The sequence below is a fragment of the Dermacentor variabilis genome, chromosome 6 (assembly GCF_050947875.1).
Source record: "Dermacentor variabilis isolate Ectoservices chromosome 6, ASM5094787v1, whole genome shotgun sequence".
NCBI lineage: Eukaryota > Metazoa > Arthropoda > Arachnida > Ixodida > Ixodidae > Dermacentor > Dermacentor variabilis.
Genome location: NC_134573.1, coordinates 171,869,234 through 171,887,399, shown reverse-complemented (window position 1 = coordinate 171,887,399; position 18,166 = coordinate 171,869,234). Strand labels below are relative to the sequence as shown.

At 43.4% G+C, this 18,166-nt stretch overlaps 2 protein-coding genes across 6 annotated transcripts in view; one reads left to right on the top strand and one right to left on the bottom strand.

Moving 5' to 3' along the window:
• LOC142585779 (Golgi-associated PDZ and coiled-coil motif-containing protein-like) overlaps positions 1-6,299 on the top strand; it is a 30,742-nt gene extending 24,443 nt beyond the window's left edge. For all 3 annotated transcript variants that reach the window (XM_075696781.1, XM_075696784.1, XM_075696782.1), the window contains exons 7-8: positions 205-498; positions 1,028-6,299. In XM_075696781.1, coding sequence (XP_075552896.1) covers positions 205-498; positions 1,028-1,043 — 310 coding nt within the window. In that variant the 3' untranslated portion in view covers positions 1,044-6,299. The remainder of the gene's footprint in view (positions 1-204; positions 499-1,027) is intronic.
• A 3,818-nt stretch (positions 6,300-10,117) lies between these two features.
• On the bottom strand, positions 10,118-15,873 carry LOC142585783 (uncharacterized). 3 transcript variants are annotated; one of them, XM_075696792.1, is made up of 4 exons: positions 15,247-15,873; positions 12,820-13,002; positions 12,382-12,471; positions 10,118-11,534 (listed from the first exon to the last, which is right to left on the bottom strand). In XM_075696792.1, exons 2-4 carry the CDS (start codon positions 12,973-12,975, stop codon positions 11,076-11,078), a joined length of 705 nt encoding a protein of 234 aa, XP_075552907.1. In that variant the 5' UTR covers positions 12,976-13,002; positions 15,247-15,873; the 3' UTR covers positions 10,118-11,075. The 3 variants fall into 3 exon arrangements, with proteins under 3 accessions (XP_075552907.1, XP_075552905.1, XP_075552906.1); XM_075696790.1 differs by lacking the exon at positions 15,247-15,873 and adding an exon at positions 14,315-14,737; XM_075696791.1 differs by lacking the exon at positions 15,247-15,873 and adding an exon at positions 13,619-14,006.
• Positions 15,874-18,166: the final 2,293 nt, after the last annotated feature.

Genomic DNA, 18,166 nt, shown 5'->3' with positions numbered 1-18,166 from the left:
AACCTTTGATGGCACACAGCCTCATTCTATTATTGGTTGCAAAGAAACAACAAAACTGTTCCTGAAACACGGCGAGGGTTGTTCTGAAATTAGGAGCTGATCCCTCAGCAAAGTTGGATACCTGTGTGCTACTTCTCAGAGGTGGTGCCTGTTATGCCTGCGTTTTGCCCAGCCTTAACAGACTGACTATCGGAACCTGTGCAGGTACCACTTCTTTTATCCAGAAGACATCAGTGAAACTAGCGTAGCTCCAAGTGATGACGAAAATGGTCTGGTGGATCGGTCCCTGTCACGCTTTGCCACATCACCTCACACAACACCCGCTCATGGGGCCACTACAGCAGTACCTGGTATTGCAGTGCCTGCTACACCCGAAGTCAGAGCGAAGTCCAACGAGAATATCGGCCCAGAAGCCCCACCTGAAGTCAAAGCCGTTACCCATGCTTCTCCTTCCAAGTCAGCCACTGAAGTGAATGGAACCACTGTCACTGAGCAAAGGTAATGTAAATGTTACTTGTCATTTGTAGTCCAACTGGTTTATGTTCACCTGGGGCTTTTTTTTTAAGAATGAATTTAACAGTCATTTGCAGTGCCAGACTGCCTAGATGTTATCCGGAGTGTATTCAGCTGCAGACTCTTGTTAGTCTTTCTACTTAATCTTGCATTTAGTATAAGTTGCAACTACTTCACTTCAGTGAATGAACTTTTTAATGTAATGTCTCAGTTCAGTGCTATGCACTAGTTCTAACAGATGTGCAGGTCCTGTTGCAATAGCAGATAGGCCATCCACCATCCCACTCTAAGCCCATTCTCTATAAAGCCCACAGATGCAGGTGCATTATGAATTGTGGGTTTGTGCTATAGTAGTTATGTTAATAACTGTGGCTGTAGAGCTGAAGGGCAGTTCGCATATGCAGGTTTTTGTGTGCCACTAGTGGTTCAGTTTGGAAATTTTCTGTATTTTAAATGCCTGTGATATGCCGTTTTTCTGACCACATTTACTGATGCCTTCTCTATTACCTTTCAGAGTTGTTGCTACGTGAATGGAGCCATTAGCTTACCACATGCTGTGATGAGCTTAAAATTTTTTACAGCTTTTTTTCCTGGCGGTACAGAACAGCAGTTTTCCAACTCTCCTGCTGCTCTGTGCAGCTCACACACGCTTGTTGTTACTAAATTAAAAGATTGTTTGAGTACAATGTGATTTCATCATTCCAAACAGTTGTTGATATCTGTACTTTTATACACATTTGTGTCAATTTTTTTAGCATTCAGTTTCATTAAAAATGTTGAATAGCCTCCTTAAACTATAGTTTACATGCATGTACAATAGGTGTTTATGGAGCTGTCACAGCTTTTATTGACGATTTGTAGGGTGTGGCATGGAATCTCACATTTTACTGTCAGTAGCATATGTTTGTGTACGTTTTTATACTTAGCAAAGTGAGGAGTGATGCTGGCCACAGTCAGAAAGTGCTTTGAAAACTGTTGTCAGTTTAGCATGACTGCTTCATTAGCTCGTGCTACTGTTAACTGTGTTAATTTCACACTGCAGCTTAGCACAATGTACATTCTACTACCACAGTGCATTGCCTCAAGGCAAGGCATCAGGTGTGCTAGTGCTAAAACAGTTGCACAAGCACACTCTGCAGCTGGGAACAGTGCCTTCTCTGGCAAAGAGGCATCTTTGTCGCACAAAACGACAAGAGCTTTTTGTGGTATTATGGCCAGAATAGGCACCATTTATTTCGTTAGTGCATAATTGTCTTAGTGGTCATGTGTAGCTGATATGATGACAAAGAGGATAATAAAAACACCGCCCAAGCACTCTGTACAGATGGTTAACCAACAAAGCTGAAATGTGCGGCCCCAGTGTTTATCACTGGGTTAACTATAACGGTTCATCAAACAACGGCTTGGTAGGCCTGCTGGATCCTCTGTACGCAGTTGGTGCTTGCACTTGGCTGCACGAGCCTGTTCTTGTGCCCGCGCTGCAGCACCGGCAGGGCATAGACCAGCTAATTCTCGGTTCTGCTCATGGCATTGCTGATCAAAAGCTGCCTGCTCCTCAGTAGTACATATGACGCGTGTCATACCCATTTCCGAGCTAGAGAGAAACTGCTGTGCATGCACTCGGCTGCAACGGAGAGCAACGTCGTCACTACTGGCACAGCCAATTGTGGCCTCTCTCTCTCTATTCTCTCGCCCCTCCCCCCCGCGCATGCTCATGGGCTTGTGCCAGAGGACTGTTCGCTGTACAGGCGACAGACCGCTAGGCGGACGAATCGGCTAGCCATATACAGCTTCACTGTAAAAATAAGGCATTGGCCATGGCCACCACTGCAGATTGAAATCACATCACTGTGGCAGTATGAATCTGGGAGCTGGATGTTCTAACCGCTCAGCTATTATGTAATTGTGGCTTGGCATTTTGTGTGGGATTTGGAGTATAACACTGATTCAAGGAAACTGTGCATGTATTTCGGAAGCAACAGCAGACAATACAGTCACGCACCATAGCTTATGCATAAGCAGGCAAATGAGAGCAATGAAAGGACAGTCGCCAGCCAGGTAGCTTGGTCTGTATATGTCTCGGAAGCATTCAAAGATAAATTGCCAATGATAGACTGCTCATCACAAGTATATACATTTTTATTCCCTCTGAGAAAGGCCTCCTGTAATATATACTGTGTTGTACGTTGTGTGGGATACCTGCCGCGGTGACTCAGTGGCTACGGAAATGCGCTGCTGAGCTTGAGGATGTGGGTCGGAATGCAAAAACACTTTTGTGCCACGCTTTGGGTGTTTCCCACATCTTTAAAATTAACCCAGAGTAACCCCCCTCCCTCTGCCCACCCACTACAGCATCCTGCGTAGCCCACTGTGCAGTTTCGGCATGTTAAATCCCAGAATGTAATGAACATGTTGTGCAGCATGCACTGTATATCAAGAATTTGAGACATTTTTGTTATACATGTTTGCAGCAGTGGCGGCTTGATATTGTGCTACAGTGATAGCTGGCTTGCAAAAGAATACAGTAACCTTCCATTTGTAGTGCTGGACATGTCCTTCTTCACTGATTTTATTTCATGCTTATCATCCATCACTCCCAAAAGCTGGCATTTTGGCAAGGAACCCAATGATGAAGCTTGAAGTTAACAGAATTTCTAGCCTCAATGGCTTGTTGGCGTGAATTGTGTTCACAGATTGTGCATTGTGCTATGCTGTGGCATTGTGATGGTTACTGCATAGGTTCCTGCAAGCGTTTTCTTTATTTTTCATTTCTGCACGAAAATGTGTACTCTTTGGAACAGCATCTACGTTGACAGAAGCGTATGGGCCACTGCATACATGACCGGTATATTCTGTATTGTGCTAGGGCTCCTGTGACAATCCTGGCGCTGTGAAGATTTTAGGTAGTGAAAGCAAGAGTCCTCATTCTCCAAAGCCACAAGGTGCTGCAGGTGCTATCAAGGCCATGCACATAGTTTTGTCTTAGCTCCAGTTGGATTCAGTGCATCTGGAGTATTTTGGATGAAGAGTATGCAATGATTGTACCAGAATCAGCTTTCCGTGTGTTAGCAGCCTTGGATAAAACAAATATAACTGCTTGATGAAATTTCATGCCGGTATACTATTGTTTTGTCCCCGTTAGGCTTGCTAAGCCTAAACATAGTCTATATATAATTACCTTAAACAATGTATATGTCATTGACTGTGGTTGTCAAGCATATGATGATAAAAACCTTTTAGTGTAGGGAAGTGTATAGAGCTGCACAATTTCTTTTGGGGACTTCAAGTGCTGAAAATTAATTTTCAGCACTGTAGCTGTGACATCAGAGATGTCACTTTGGACTGTAAAACCTCATCATTTGTTGGCCAGGACTGAAGCTTGGGCTAGTTGCAACATGAAGACCACTTTTTGGTACTGCTTTACTGATCTCCAATCCTTTTTTTGTCCATAGAAGTTCTTGAAATAGATGTGAAGTGTGTTTGATGTGGTTAGGAAGGCAGGAGGTTGTAATGAATGACAGGTCGTAATTACATACTAAACATTATATTTAATTTCCATATTAGTGTTTATACTTGCAATATTGCAAAATGAAAAATTGTAATTTTGCTTGTCCGACAGCATGTTGTGAAGCATAAACTTGTGAGACTGTGCAGCTGTGCATTTTATTTTGAAGTCTTGTTCCTCGCAAATGTTTAGTAGTCACATTATCCATCGTGAAAATAGCTTTTTTTTTACCATAGCATTTACTTTTACAGATCTTTCATACTTGGAGTTCATTATTGTTGCTGTGAAATACAAGAGCAGAACTGATTCGTATACAAAGTTACTACATTTATGCAGTGTTCAATTCTCAGCCATACAGTCACATCCATTTTATTTCTTAGTGTGTGGCACATGCCAGAAAAAGAATCAGTCAGTATTTGTGCCTTTCGTAACAATTTGCAAAGGAAGTATATTCTGCTTTGTCAACATTAGTTATTTAAAACGCAGAACTGTTGTAGCACTCCGCTTGTGGACAAAACATTACTTAGCACTGAAGCTAAACGTGGCACTGAAGCTGTTGTCAACAAAGTATATCACTGTGGAGAACTTGTATACAGTATCACAGTTTTGCCGTAGACAACTGTAATGCACTTGGTTCATCATGCTAGGCTTAGGTGACTACTGTATAGATTTTCTCTGAAGTCTTCTTGTAGCCTACGAAGTTCACACACCAGTTCCAAGTTTTTGGTTTATTTTGTCTCGCACACTACTGGCTTTGCTTAGTGTGTGAAATTTGCAGTTTGCAGATGCTTGTTGATGTGATTGCAGAAATAGCATTTTTTTGCTAGTGTAACTCTGACTGGTCTGGGAGAAACGGCAAAGGATTGAAAGAACCTGCTTGAACATTTCAATCTCGAGCATTGCAAACGATATCTTCACTTGGAACACACCATCTCATCAGCATCAAATGTGCTATAAGAGGGTTGAAATTCTCAGTTTAGTGATTTGCTTCCGTTGAAGCTGCTGCTTTAGGGGATTAAACAGCCGGCTCACAGTAAAGACTGTCTCATAAGGCAACCCAGGAGATCGAAATACATCACTGTAGTGTACAGTCCGAAGCAACTTGAAGCTGTCCGCCCCCCTGCAGAGTGATAATTGAACAGCATCAAAGCACAGTGCTGCAGCCAGTTTTAGAAATTGCTCCAAGCTTGGTTCATTATTTGGCTTCACAATGCTTAGCAATATCTACAGAAAAATAGATCTGTACATGTGTTAGTGCTTATGCAGAAACACAGTCAGTGTAGTGGCGCTATAGCTCTGCAACTCTGTGCTGCAGATATGTGCAATCTTGTGTAATTGTGTGTTAGAAGTGGTCCAGTATGTTGTAATATAATACCACTGTTGATGCTTTGCCTTCATCTGTGCCTTTGCCAAAATATTTTTCAGTACTTATGAGCTGCTTCAACCACAAAATATTTGGCAAAAGATTTTACTGGCAGCATGTGCCTGTCATCTCATATCTATCCATTTGTGTGCTCCTACATGCAGTGTACTGGGTCAATCCCAAAGATGGACATTTTTGGTTAAACATGCACTGCAATCTTGCAATCCACATATGGAACCCTTAACAGCCACTTTCCCACAAAACACAGCTGTTTTTCCACAAAAAGCTTCTCCAAGTCTACTTAGGGTCTAGTGACTGCTTGGCCAATTGCCTTCATGCTGTTCCAAGCTGTACAGCTAAAGAGAATGTCAATTGATTTTATCCTAACAGGGAGTGCTCATAATGCATATACCATGTGTATTTGGCTGAAACACACTGTGCAATCTTTATTTGAAACATGTGGTACAGTCCAGTACGAGATTCAGCTTGTCACCCAGTGACCAGGACTGCGGGTGAGTTATGCATGTGCAAAAATGTGGTCGCCTGTGTCTGTAGTCTGATGACACGAGAGAAGAGCTGCTGTAGCAGAAGGCACACTGCAGCTAACACTGTCTTCACTTCTTTGCATCATCTACGCAAACTTGCTGCTCACACTTTATGTTGCATCACATATCAGGCTGTTCTGTACTACTTTTACCCACTGCAAAAAAATTTTCTAAAACACAGAAAGAGCTCCCATATCTGGTGTAAAGTCTTGTCTGATGTGAATGTCTAGTCCTAAGCTACACATTTTAACATTGCATTTGTTATTCAGTGTTCTTTGAACTTGGGCATGTTACATTGACTTCTCATTGCATGCAAGGTGCATAACTTGTGAACATAGAAATAAAATCATAAAATGTGTTGTCTTGCATTTAGTGCCATTGTCCCATTTCAGTCAATACTTGTAAACACCCTTTACACATGGCCATCTGAAAGGCCTTGAAGTCCTTTGCAATCAACGTTCTTGCAAGGTGGTAAATGAAAAGACTCTTACCTGGGCAGTGGTCTTTTGTAGGAGTCATATTGAAACAAAAAAGTTTAATATTGCCTGCAAAAATAGTTATCTCTAGCAACTGCAATTTCTTATTTGGAGCCATGTCCAATGCTGTAGCGTTTCTATGGCACAGATATCGCCTGCTCTTGGGGCCTTGGCAGCCACATGCGATAAACCTCGTGCATCTACTCCCTGCGGTGTTCTGCGCTACCATGACCATTGTCCAGTATTGAGCTTTGGGACATCCAATAAGCCTCTTGTGAAAATGTTTATTATTCCCTTTCTCGAAGCAGTTTGCTATAGAAAAACGAGATAGTGCATTCAATGGCACGCTGCAAGCTTCCTCAGCGAAAGCGCACGAATAAGAAACCATTGCCTCTTCTGCCCTGCTTCTATGTGTCGAGCTGTTGGAAGTGCAACTGGGTTTTCACTAACGCATTGTGCTCCATTCATGCTGCAAAATGTGGAGCAGTGGAGTGTGCAACTGGAATGAATCTGTGTGTCCAAGTTCATGAACCACTGCTGGCTCTTTGCGATGAACAGTTTCCCTCAAGGATTAAAAAAAAAACACTCATCCGCCAGCGTTCTAGCGATAACCTACAAGGAGGGGCTTCAACCTCGGAATGCGTGAGTACCGTTACAGTGACAAATGGAGTAGCGCTGCATCATTGGCCTATAATAAAGTTTCTCGCACGCAAACTTACGGCCACTCTATCGCCAATATATTAAGTATAAGTGAACGGCCGCACACTTGAATCATTCTGCCGAAGTATGGGTGACTGCAACTGCACCGACAGTACACGTTCGAAGCTGAACGTTTTGCAACGGGCCACACAGTAAGCGAGTAACTAGCAGCAATACGCGTTTGCTACAAGCTATTGCGACGTACAGAACATGTACGTTACAAGGCTTGTGCCCAGCAAGAACAAATCTATCGAAACTGAGCACACTTGCGAGCAATCGGGCTGAAAATAATCGAATAGTGACCGTTCGGAGAACATTACTTAGTTGGATATGTGACAAGCCGTTGCTTAAAAGTACTTGCTTAATAAAGAATTAAAAGTTACACACTGGTACTGATTCAATTCATAGCGGGAAGTTATGATAGCTTGGAATACATCTTTAGCCCCGCTTTTACTAAAAGCATGGTATACGCTGCTCGCGCAGTTTGGACAAAGCATAACGAGCTCTGAAAGCGTTTACATGTCCTCTGAAGCTGTAGCCAAAGCTTCGCGGGCCGTTTACCCACTCACCGTCTGCGGTATCCGCCAAAACGGGGTCATGTTACATCCATCGTAAACACTGGCAGCTGAGGCAAGCAATGGACGCATCACGGCGATTAAATGACAGCACCCGCGGCATCACCATGAAAAGGGCCAATATGAAGTCGCTGCTAATGCCAAGAAATAAGCATTAGTATGACCAGCTTTGAATTGAACGCGTAGCCCTGACAGCCTTTGCAGACTAGGAGGGCTTTCAGCTGCAATGTTACTACACCTTTTTAATAGGGGTTTTACTTGCCAATTCAAGCACACCATAATGGGAGATTCCAGAATAATTTCGGCCACCTAAGATTCTTTAATGTGCACCCAATGCATGGTGCACAGGCATTTTTGCATTTTGCCCCCGTCAAAGTGTAGCCACTGTCACGGGGATTTAATTTTACGCCCTCAAGTTTAGCAGCACTGAAGCCATTACTCCACCACGGCAGGTATTTTACTGCACTGCCCCAATGAAACCATTAGACTCTCCCTTGTATTCACAGATGTAGTGTAAAGCAGCGCCAGCTCTCAACTGATGTGAACAACATGCTTTAATCTGTTTGCGATGTTTGCAATGAGGAGATGCTGAGAAACACCTATCTACTTCAGTGCCTTTGAGCAGACATTAAAAGTAAATGGTCACCAAATTTTATCTTGGCAACTTCCCAGAAGCATTATGGACGTGTACTCATTGTTCCAGCTGAAAGGCAGAGTTGTACATACGTGAAAGCAGGGGTCAGTGTTGATGTGTGTCTACTCGCTTCTAACGAGTCTCGGCGTGCATTTGCATTGAGATGTGCTAGCAGCATAACATGGCTTCTACTTGCATAGTGGCTTGCTATTATACATATTGCACATACATATTGTGTATGGCACTGGCCTGCAAGGTGGTATACACACTAGCGTTGCTTCACTGGTGGTATGTGTTGTGTGTGATGTGCTGTTACTGGTGCAATAATTTTTGCAAGTGTTGCCAGCAAGAGTAAACAACTGCGCTCGCGTTTCTCAAAAAGTGAAGGAACTATTTTAATTGTACAAGGCGACTTACATACTTCCACCATCACCGCGAGGAAAAGAAAAAAGAACAAGCAGTAGCTTTAATTGAAGCTGTGCGGCGTGTGCACATAACATGTCGTAAAAATTTGGGCAAGCAGCTCAACTGCAACATACTATAATTGTGCACTTTGCTGCTCCAGCGCTCAACATTCCTTACTGATGCATTGAAACATGATCAGCTTCTTTAGGCAACACAACCTTCATGAAGCACAACGAACACGTACAGAGGCACCTGGTCAATACACGACATCTATGCATTGTAAGAAGGAAATATGGCAACATTTTAGCCCTGGGCACACCATGAGAATGTGTGAAAGTACATTCTCGTGGTGGTAGTACACTAAAAACCAACAAGATGGCCTAGTGCTAAAAGGTTATCCAGAATCCACTTCTGTAGCAGTAACAGGCCTAGAAACATTCCATTTTGATTCGTGTTGGCACAAAACTGTGCTTGCAACAAGATAAATATACATATTTTTTTTTTCCAAGGGTGTACCAGAGTTCTTTAAGACTTCGGGTGTACTCTTAACTAGGTACCTCGTGGCATTTCAGGTGCGAGTGAGGAGGGAGTAGGTATGTTCAGAAGCAAAAACAATAAATAATCGCACTCATCACCAGAAATGAAAGATTGACACTCACAACTTTGCTTGCATTTCATGGTCACAGGAAGGGGCTTATGAGCTGTACAATTAACTGCATATTATACACAAGAACATGCACAGTCGCTGAAATGTTTTGCACACGTGGTTAGTTTTCAAGCTTCCACAGCGTTTCATAATGCACGCATGCTAAATGCCTATGCTTGTTCTGTTGCTTTTCTGCACCAACACTTCGGCCTTGAGCAAAACGCAGTCAGTGGTCGTCAACCAAAAATGCATACCGTGTCACAAGACTGAAGGTGGCGGCATTGAGAGTAATAACTGCTTAACAATATTTTCCTCAAAAATGAAAGTCATCCCAGCTTCAGCCACTGGTCATTTTCCATTAACGATTTTTCACTGCCTGAGCAATCAACTTTGTTCAATCATTATATTAGCTTTGTTCAACCGTGACTCAACCATGCTATCATGCAGCACTAGTATTAAAATAATTGAACACAATATGCAGTAATCAATAGGAAACAGTGACATTTTCATTTTGGTTCAGTGATTTGCTGTGGTTTAAAATTGAACATTGTATACTGGAACACTCATAATCATGCTTGCATGCGCAAAGTTCAGTAGTCTCCTCCGATCACTCGATGCAAGTAAGGACTAAGAACACACAGTCCTGGGTTAGTGGACAGGCAGCACACAACCTATACAGGCAATCCTGCAGGCTAAGCACTTTTTAAAGAAAATGGTTGCTCCTTGCAGTGAATGCTGAAAAACCACAATGCTTAATAGACGTGATGGAAAAACATTTGTTCAGGCAGTAGTAGTTGTACAGGCTTTAGGTGCACACGCACGATCATGCTGCAAGAAAAAAAAAAGACATTGTTAGAACGTCGATATATCTATAACGAACCACTTTATTAAGCTCTAATATAAATGTAGTTCTAGGAAAGAGCTTTTTACAGCAATATTGGCACATTTCGTACCTGCAATGATATATACAAATATGCAAGCCTAAAAAATTGAGCATATAATCAGTAACACCTCTCATAATAGGATAGATATCCTTAGCTGCTGCTTCAGGTGATATTGGCAAAGCTTAGCAACTGAAGTTCATAGTTCTAGGGTGTGTGTGACAAATGAGTTCGAGCTTTCATACTTTGCCAAAATATAGCTTCTGTCTCTTTCTAGAAGGGCTATGAAAAAGAGAATATATGCACAAGGCAAAATAAATGTCAGATAAAGCCACCAGTGGCATAAGCCAAATGTAGCCTCTGTAGTCATTTATGGCATAATGAATGCTCAGCAAAACCTAGTAGTACCCAGTGGCCAGGGCAACAGCTTTCTACTCTCTTGTATATGCAACCATAGATTTATGCAAAAAATAATGCTATGGTTACGCATCAAATGCTTATTATGCTAGCATTCATATTGTGCCACATGGGTGACGACAGATTTTTATCTGCAAAAGGTGCAAATTTGTACAGATAAGCATGCCTGATTACTTCATGTAATGTGTTACACATCAATGACATCCTAATACAGAATTGGTTCCAAACTGCTGATGGCAGTGGTTTTGCTAGTATACACCTTACTGTTGCATTCCCTCTCAAACAAACAAAAGAGACATCTGACCTCTGCTGTTCCACCACATTGAACACAGCAAACAATAGAAAATTGCACAAAAATGTACACAACCGCAGCGAATTCCTAAAGTTTCTTTTTTCTTCCTTAATGATGTAAGAGATCACTCTTCTTTTTCCTCTTCAACATCCGCCATGTCTTCTTTTTCACCACTTAGCTCTTCTGTTGCTTCATCATCGGCTTTCATCTCATGGTCATCGGCCTTCTCTCCTTCATGTTCATCATTTGGAGCACCTTTGGTCTCTTCTTCAGCTTTGCTGTCAACTTCGTCACCCTCAGTCCCACCCTCATCCTTCTGCTCCAGATCTTCCTGTTTTCCTTCTTCGACGTTTTCCGTACCTTCGTCGACTTCGCCCTTCTCTTTGGCATCTCCCTCCTCTGTACTGCCTTCCTGTTTCTGTTCTTTGCTGTCACCAGTGACCTCCATGTTTTCTTCACGGTCCCCGGTACCACCCTCACGTGTGCTGTCTTCATGTGTACCATTCACCATACCAGACTCGACCTCTAAATCACCTTTGTCACTAGGAGAGACAATGGGCTCCAAGCCTTCGGGCACCACACTCTGGAGAGAGGAATAAAACAAGCTTGCAAAGACTGACCATATGGTGAAAAATATGGTGCTTTGCTGGCTCCCGATTCTCCTTTGCAAAGGGAGATTTAAACAAAAAGAAATTAGATAGGGTTGTGCAAATATTAATTTCTGAGACCAAATTGATTAGTGTCAGAAGCAATTTGAATACTTCTTTAATAACAAACAGTAATTTTCACACTTACCAGAAAACAACGTTCACATTCTATTATTATTAGTTATTATATTAGTTATTATTATTATTAGTTCCTGCGATTACATTGCAAATTATGAAGCGTCCTTTAATAGAAATTGAATTGGAGCGTTGGGAGCAAAAGAAGCAGTTTGCGTATGCAAGATTCCTTGGAGATCGCAAATAAATGCTGACTGTAGGAAAGTTTAGCTCTCTTTGTGACATAGCCTGCTCCACTTCATAAGATCTCATGTTATGCCTATACTATGCACATGGTGACAAAGTTTATTACACTATTGCTCAAATTTTATATCTTGTTGTGCAAAGTGGACATTTTCAAATGGTCAAAACCTACTAGAAAAATATTTGTATTTAAGAATAGTGACAATTTTAATCAGACTGAATCGAACAGCACATTATTTGATTCGTTATTCGAAAGTTTTGAATATGGACAGTGTCCCTGTCAAGTTTTGCAGTTCATTTTCCTTAGGCATAACTTCATACAGGCAAATAAAAGAAAAAAAAAGGACAATACAGAGACGATTACACATGTAACACTTAAGGTAAAAATGCTAAACTATCCTTTTAACATTTTAAAATTTAATGTTAGCATACCATATATCAGCAGTAGTAAGAGGACTGACTTACCGATCCATTCAGGTTGTACTCTGAAGGGTCAAGCTTCAGGAAAAGGATCAACCTATCCTCTTCTGTGGCCTGGTCAAAGTCTTCAAAATCCTATAATAAAAATAACAGCACCATTAGATTATGTGCCTAAGACAGGGCTCGCATCTCTGACTCTCTGCAAGCACAATTAGACCTGTGAAACAAAATATTTCAATTGCAGCTTGCCCTGACATTAAAAATATAAGACAAACCAAGCACAAAGTGATCTCATTGCTGACACACACCTACACATGGCTACACAAGTGAAACTTTTGCTACTGAAAACGGTCACAAAAGAAATGCAACCAACCAACATTTATGCACAAATAAATATAGGCTTGCAGTAGTATGAGACACTATAAATGTAGAGGTGAACTTGTCTTAAGTACTGTTCAAATAGTGTATCAACAGCTGTCTTACCCCACAGTATTCCTTTTCGTTGAAGAAATGTGGTGGGAGAGTGCAAACACCATCAACCTTCTTGCAATGCTCCTTCATGAAGTCCCTGTCTTCCTCTTTGCCAGGTTCAGTGATATCGATACTCTCAAAGGGCACCTTTATCGACTCCAAGATCATTAAGGCCCTTTGCTGGTTCTTTTTAACCTGAAAGGAAGACAGTTTAAATGGTTAAGCACAGTTATCAGGATTCTGTAGCATAGCATGTGCACTGCATAAAATTCAGATGGGTTTGTATCAATGGTCATTTGAAATACGTGATAACATATGCATGAACAGCAAAATAGTAGCAAGTGATTAAAATAGTCAAAGCTGCTACATCTGACATGCAAATTGCGCTTAGAGATAGAAAAGGTTACAACCAACTACAAAACAAAACCAGTTACAATCTAGAAGCAATAACATAGACCTGCTGTAACCATGGTCTAGACTGCTAATTGGCAATGGACAGTGGCTTTAATCTTGAAGATCCAGTCATGGCCGTAATCTTGGCTTATTGACAAAGGTTCACAAAGATCAGTCGCTATGGAACAATGTCTTGTCAAATTCTCCGGTGCACATATAGTGTGCTTTTCGCTGCACCTAAACTTTCTACACTTCTACATTCCTTTCTCGACAACCGTTAGCACGTGCCATATGGTGCATCGTCAGAAACAAAGACACCCATCTGAAACACGCCGTTATACAGTAGGTCGTGTCTGAAACTGCAAAAGCAGTCTGGCAGTTGGCAGCGGCGACACACAAATGCTGGGGTTTAACTTGCCGGGTGATTGATCTTTTCGTTTGATTTTCCCTCTCTGTTTCAATTAGTAACGCAAACGCATTTGACGACCGTTCAGGAAGCGCACGCCAGTGACTTTGTTTTCAATAAGTTCCCGGGCACATCACAGGAGCGCTTCGGCGCCAACGTCTACGAAGGCACGGCTCAGAGCTCTTTTTTCGACCAGCAATAGAAAGAATCAACAACAAAAAAAGTGGCGCATTGCTCGGCGTCCCGGCGTTTCAACACCGCGCTATATTCTAGCGGTTCTGTCGCACAGCGGAAAGAAAGACGGCCGTGCAAAAGCCCAAGAAGAGCGCTGCTGGCAGGAGCCCATGCGTGCGAGCCTGCGCAATCCGCGATATGCGCTGGGTGGGACCGCGCGGCCCAACCCCTCCGGCGGGCTCCTATGCTCTCGTGGACCTGTACCGCTATCCTCGGAAAACGCGGTCCGGAAGGAACGCTCCCGGCGTAAACAGGATGCGCCCTCGAGGCGGTCGCGAGCGACGTCCCTGCTTTGCACGGTCGTTCGGCTTCCCGTCTTCCACGCCGCGCTCGTTTTGATGGGAGACTCGAGCTCGCGATTGTTGGTGCAAAGCCGCTGAATAAGGAGCGGGCCGGCCCCACTCCCTTCCTCCCTCACAGCCACCACCACCGCCGCCGTCGCGGCAACCGGCGTTGTCGAACGAAACGACCTACCTCCTTGCTGGCGGAGATGCCGGAGACGTACATTTTGATCACCATTCTGAACAATCCACTGTGCAGACAACAGAGATACTCCTCTCCGACGAGTTTCTAGCAGGAGAAGCAATGCGATCTCACTCACTCTGCAAGGGCACGAGAGAGCACCCGAAAAAAACGATGACCGAACACTACAGAGCACTACTATAGCACTACTGCGTTCTCCACGTCGCACAGCTACTCTCTGCTCGGCCTCGGAGCTGTTTCCAACGCACTCGCTTCCAGACACGGGCGCCCGCCGACAAAACTGGACGATTCAAGAACGAGCATCACCAAGAAAAACAAGACGGCGTGGCGTCATCCGATCACGTGCCGCGGTGGGCGGAAACCTTTGCCGCGACGCTCCCGCTGGTTTTGGTTTCTGTTTCGCCCTCCACGTCTAGTGGCGCCCTTCGCCCCGAGTTCATGAATATATACTATACCTCCCCTCCTCCCCCCCCCCCATTTTTTCTTCTTTCTTGTCTGTTTATTGCTGCATCTCTCGTTGCGTCTCTTAGTAAGCACCGCTTCTGTGGCACCGCGGCACTACGCCGCCCGCAAGGTCGATGAGCGTGAGCCGCTGTTAGTCATCATCGAGCGTCACGTTCTGCCACGTCATTGCGCGCTTGGCGATTGAAGTATTGTTTGCATAATAACAGAAAAATAAATTCGGTGGGAGCTAATTTTTTCAGCTGCATGTCACCAAGAGCTTCTGTGCGTGTAAGGCACATACTCGCGATTGTTAGGGCACGACGTAAAACTAAACCTTACGTACCCCTCACCTTCTGACAGTGAAAATCGGTTCGTCTAAACACAAGTGATAAAAAAAAAACTTGAGATATATATTCTTGTCGCACCCAAACATCCATGACATAAAATTATAAATGCAAATGCTAAGTACGTCTACTCACGTTTCGTGCACTCCTCTGTGAAATTGTGAACTGTGTGTGTTCTCGTGCTGGTATTTACATATGCAACTGCATGCATGTTTATCGTCTGCTGATTGCTAGAATCTTTCACAGCACTTTGTGTTCACGCTGTCTTCCTGTATCTTGTGATACATTTGTCGCACATATTGTGATAACATGTTTATTTCCCAAGTGATGAGGAGTCGCCGGTGCCACGCGCCAACCTCTCCTACTACATCATCTCAAATAAAATACTAAGATAGGATTAACGCATAAATACGTATGTAGAAACCGACATTTATTGGACTCGTTATGATACGAAGCGTTGCTTTATGCCGCTGTTGAGTAGTAGTAATTGTTTGCTGGTACTGTCCAAACCTCTGCGTTGTCACAGAAGCTGAAATTTCACCTAGAGCTTGCTACAAAATTGTACAATATATCCTTGTTTTTCTGAAGGAAAAGAATTTAACAAATATATATTCAAGTTATTATCAACTCTGTTATGTGTGACCACTCAGCGGTGTCCTCCCCGTAATTATCATCCTGCGCAATGGCGTAACTGACTTTATTATTTATTTCTTTAGTGGGAGGGGTGTGCACGCACTGGGGACAGTGAAAAAAAGAAAGGGGGGGGGGGGGTGCTTGGTAGACTGAATAATCACGCATAAACAACGGGGGGGAGGTGGGGGGGTTACGTGGCCAGTGTACCACGCCTTGGCTACGCCACCGAGCCTGCGGGAGCATTTCGATGAACTCCTCACAAATTTCGGTTTCAGCTCCTCAGGTTTCCACGTCGTTGTCGAGACGCTGGCGTAGCTGTTTGTGTCCATTGAAACACCGTTTGCTTCTCATGCAGCTAGCAGAGCCACCTTCTCCAAGTCTGCCGATACGGGCCTTTTGCTGAGCCGAGTAGCAGAAAGGCTACAGGGCTGTCCGCGGAAGTTCAGTCTAACCGAAGTATCTGTTCCTGTTAAGCGTATTCGTTCTGCATTGGACCCTTGGAAAAAACACTGTTCCTTATATCCGAAAGTTCCGCTAAACGGGGTTCGTATTAACGGGAGTCTACTTTACTTTTTTACCGACATGTTAAAAAATAAATTAGTAATTCTGCAAAATCCGCTTTGCAAGCATCTGAAGGAAGAAACCTTTTGCTGACAAAAACAGGAATATTTAATAAGGGAAACGTATTAAGGGAGCGTTTTGAATTTCGTAGCTTCGCGTATCGTGTTGATCAATTAAACCGCGTACAACAGGTAGGTTCAGCGAGCTTCGTCTGGTATTCATACGTTCCTGTTTAGTGCCGTGCTGTGTTTCAGGAAATAGAGTTCCCCCCCCCCCCCCCCCCCGAGACACGCTGAGAGCAGTGTAGTATTTATAGGCACAAGCCTACTGCTGGCCAGAACCGTTACGCATGACGCGGCGTTCCGCAACGCAGAGCGTTTAATTGCAAGGCTTGGAATATATGAACGCCACGGATCCAGCCACCTGTTCGGCATGACGTGCCTGGATGGTTATTTACGGTGACGGAGCTGTTCTCTTCGACATGGGAACGAGTACGTGCGCATCGTGGAGAAAAACAAACGAGCTCAAAGAAGCAACGTGATTGGATAATGCCGGCTTTCAATAGCATTGCGGTACGGCAACGATAACGATCCCTCAGCGCCTGAGGGATCAATATTAGTGGTTTGATGGGTGTAGCATAGGAGTATACGTTCTTCGCGAGTGAAGCTCATTTGCGATGTACTTGTACTGTCTGTGAACTTCGCTTCTTGTGTACTATAGAGGTGCCCGCACAAATCAGGCGTTGCGAAGTTTTGGCGTCGTGTGGAGCTATTTATTTATTTATTTATTTATTTATTTATTTATTTATTTATTTCAGCAATATTGCTGGTTTATTATGACGTTTACGTAGTATGTAAACTGATGGGCGACCTCATTGTTGTTGCCTCCTAACTATTACTTGAAAGGATTGACGATAAGCATTATTGCTTGTCTATCATACTACTTACGTAGTAAACCGATGGATGACTTCAACGTGGTTGCTTCATAGCTATTGCTTGAAAATACTGTGGATATAATGGGGGTGCGATATTTTGTAACGACAACAGAAAACAGGTGGACTCCGATTAATTCTTCTCTGTTGATATTGTTACGTGTAGCTGATTTACAAGTCTATTTACAATATATTTACACGTAGACCAACGATGGCAAATATGGCGACGCTATATCAAGCGGGCACACGTCGTCTTCTTTCTCCTCAATGCAGCCACACTGTGGCGGCTGTTCCGTATCAATATGTTCGTGGCCTGATGGGTGAAAAGAGACAAAAGAGAGAAAAGGAAAAAAGAAAAGCTTGTGCTGAATTCCAATGGCAGATCGAGATCTCGATCCGAGATCACCTTGCGGAGCAGTCCAGACCGCTCCACCGAAATCGGCAGATTCGATCGAAAGTCTGCGGGACGTAAGCATGTAGTTTCTCCACTAGATGGTTCATGTAGCAGACGACATAGAGTAGAAAGCAAACTGAGCAGACGGAGCACAAGCGATGTGCTGTTCGGCCGCAACGATGGATAGAGATGAACGTCCTAATTGACACACATTTTCTTCTTAAGAAAATCACTGCTAGGAAAGCAGCTTCTCGGATTCAAGGGGTGAGTAAATGGGCGAAGACGACAACAAATGTCTTTAAATAGCGCTTGCAAACGCACGTTTGACGATCTGTTCCGTTCGCCGAACCAAGAAGGCCAAAGTTGCGAACTTTATTGTGGGGGCCGCGGCTTAGATGAAAAGGTAAGAGAGACATTGCTTCTTGATCAGCTCAAACTTTCTCAGAGTTCGCTTTTGAGTTTTTATGGAGCGAAAGACCTGAAGTTCCGCACTAGCCTTGCCACACTCCATCGTGGCTCTATATACATACATATAT

Coding starts and splice junctions, on each gene's coding strand:
- LOC142585783 (XM_075696790.1), bottom strand. CDS start 14,359: ATGGTGATCAAAATGTACGTCTCCGGCATCTCCGCCAGCAAGGAG. Junction 13,003..14,314: donor GCATCTCCGCCAGCAAGGAG/GTAGGTCGTTTC, acceptor TCTTCCTTTCAG/GTTAAAAAGAACCAGCAAAG. Junction 11,535..12,381: donor AGTACAACCTGAATGGATCG/GTAAGTCAGTCC, acceptor TCCTCTCTCCAG/AGTGTGGTGCCCGAAGGCTT.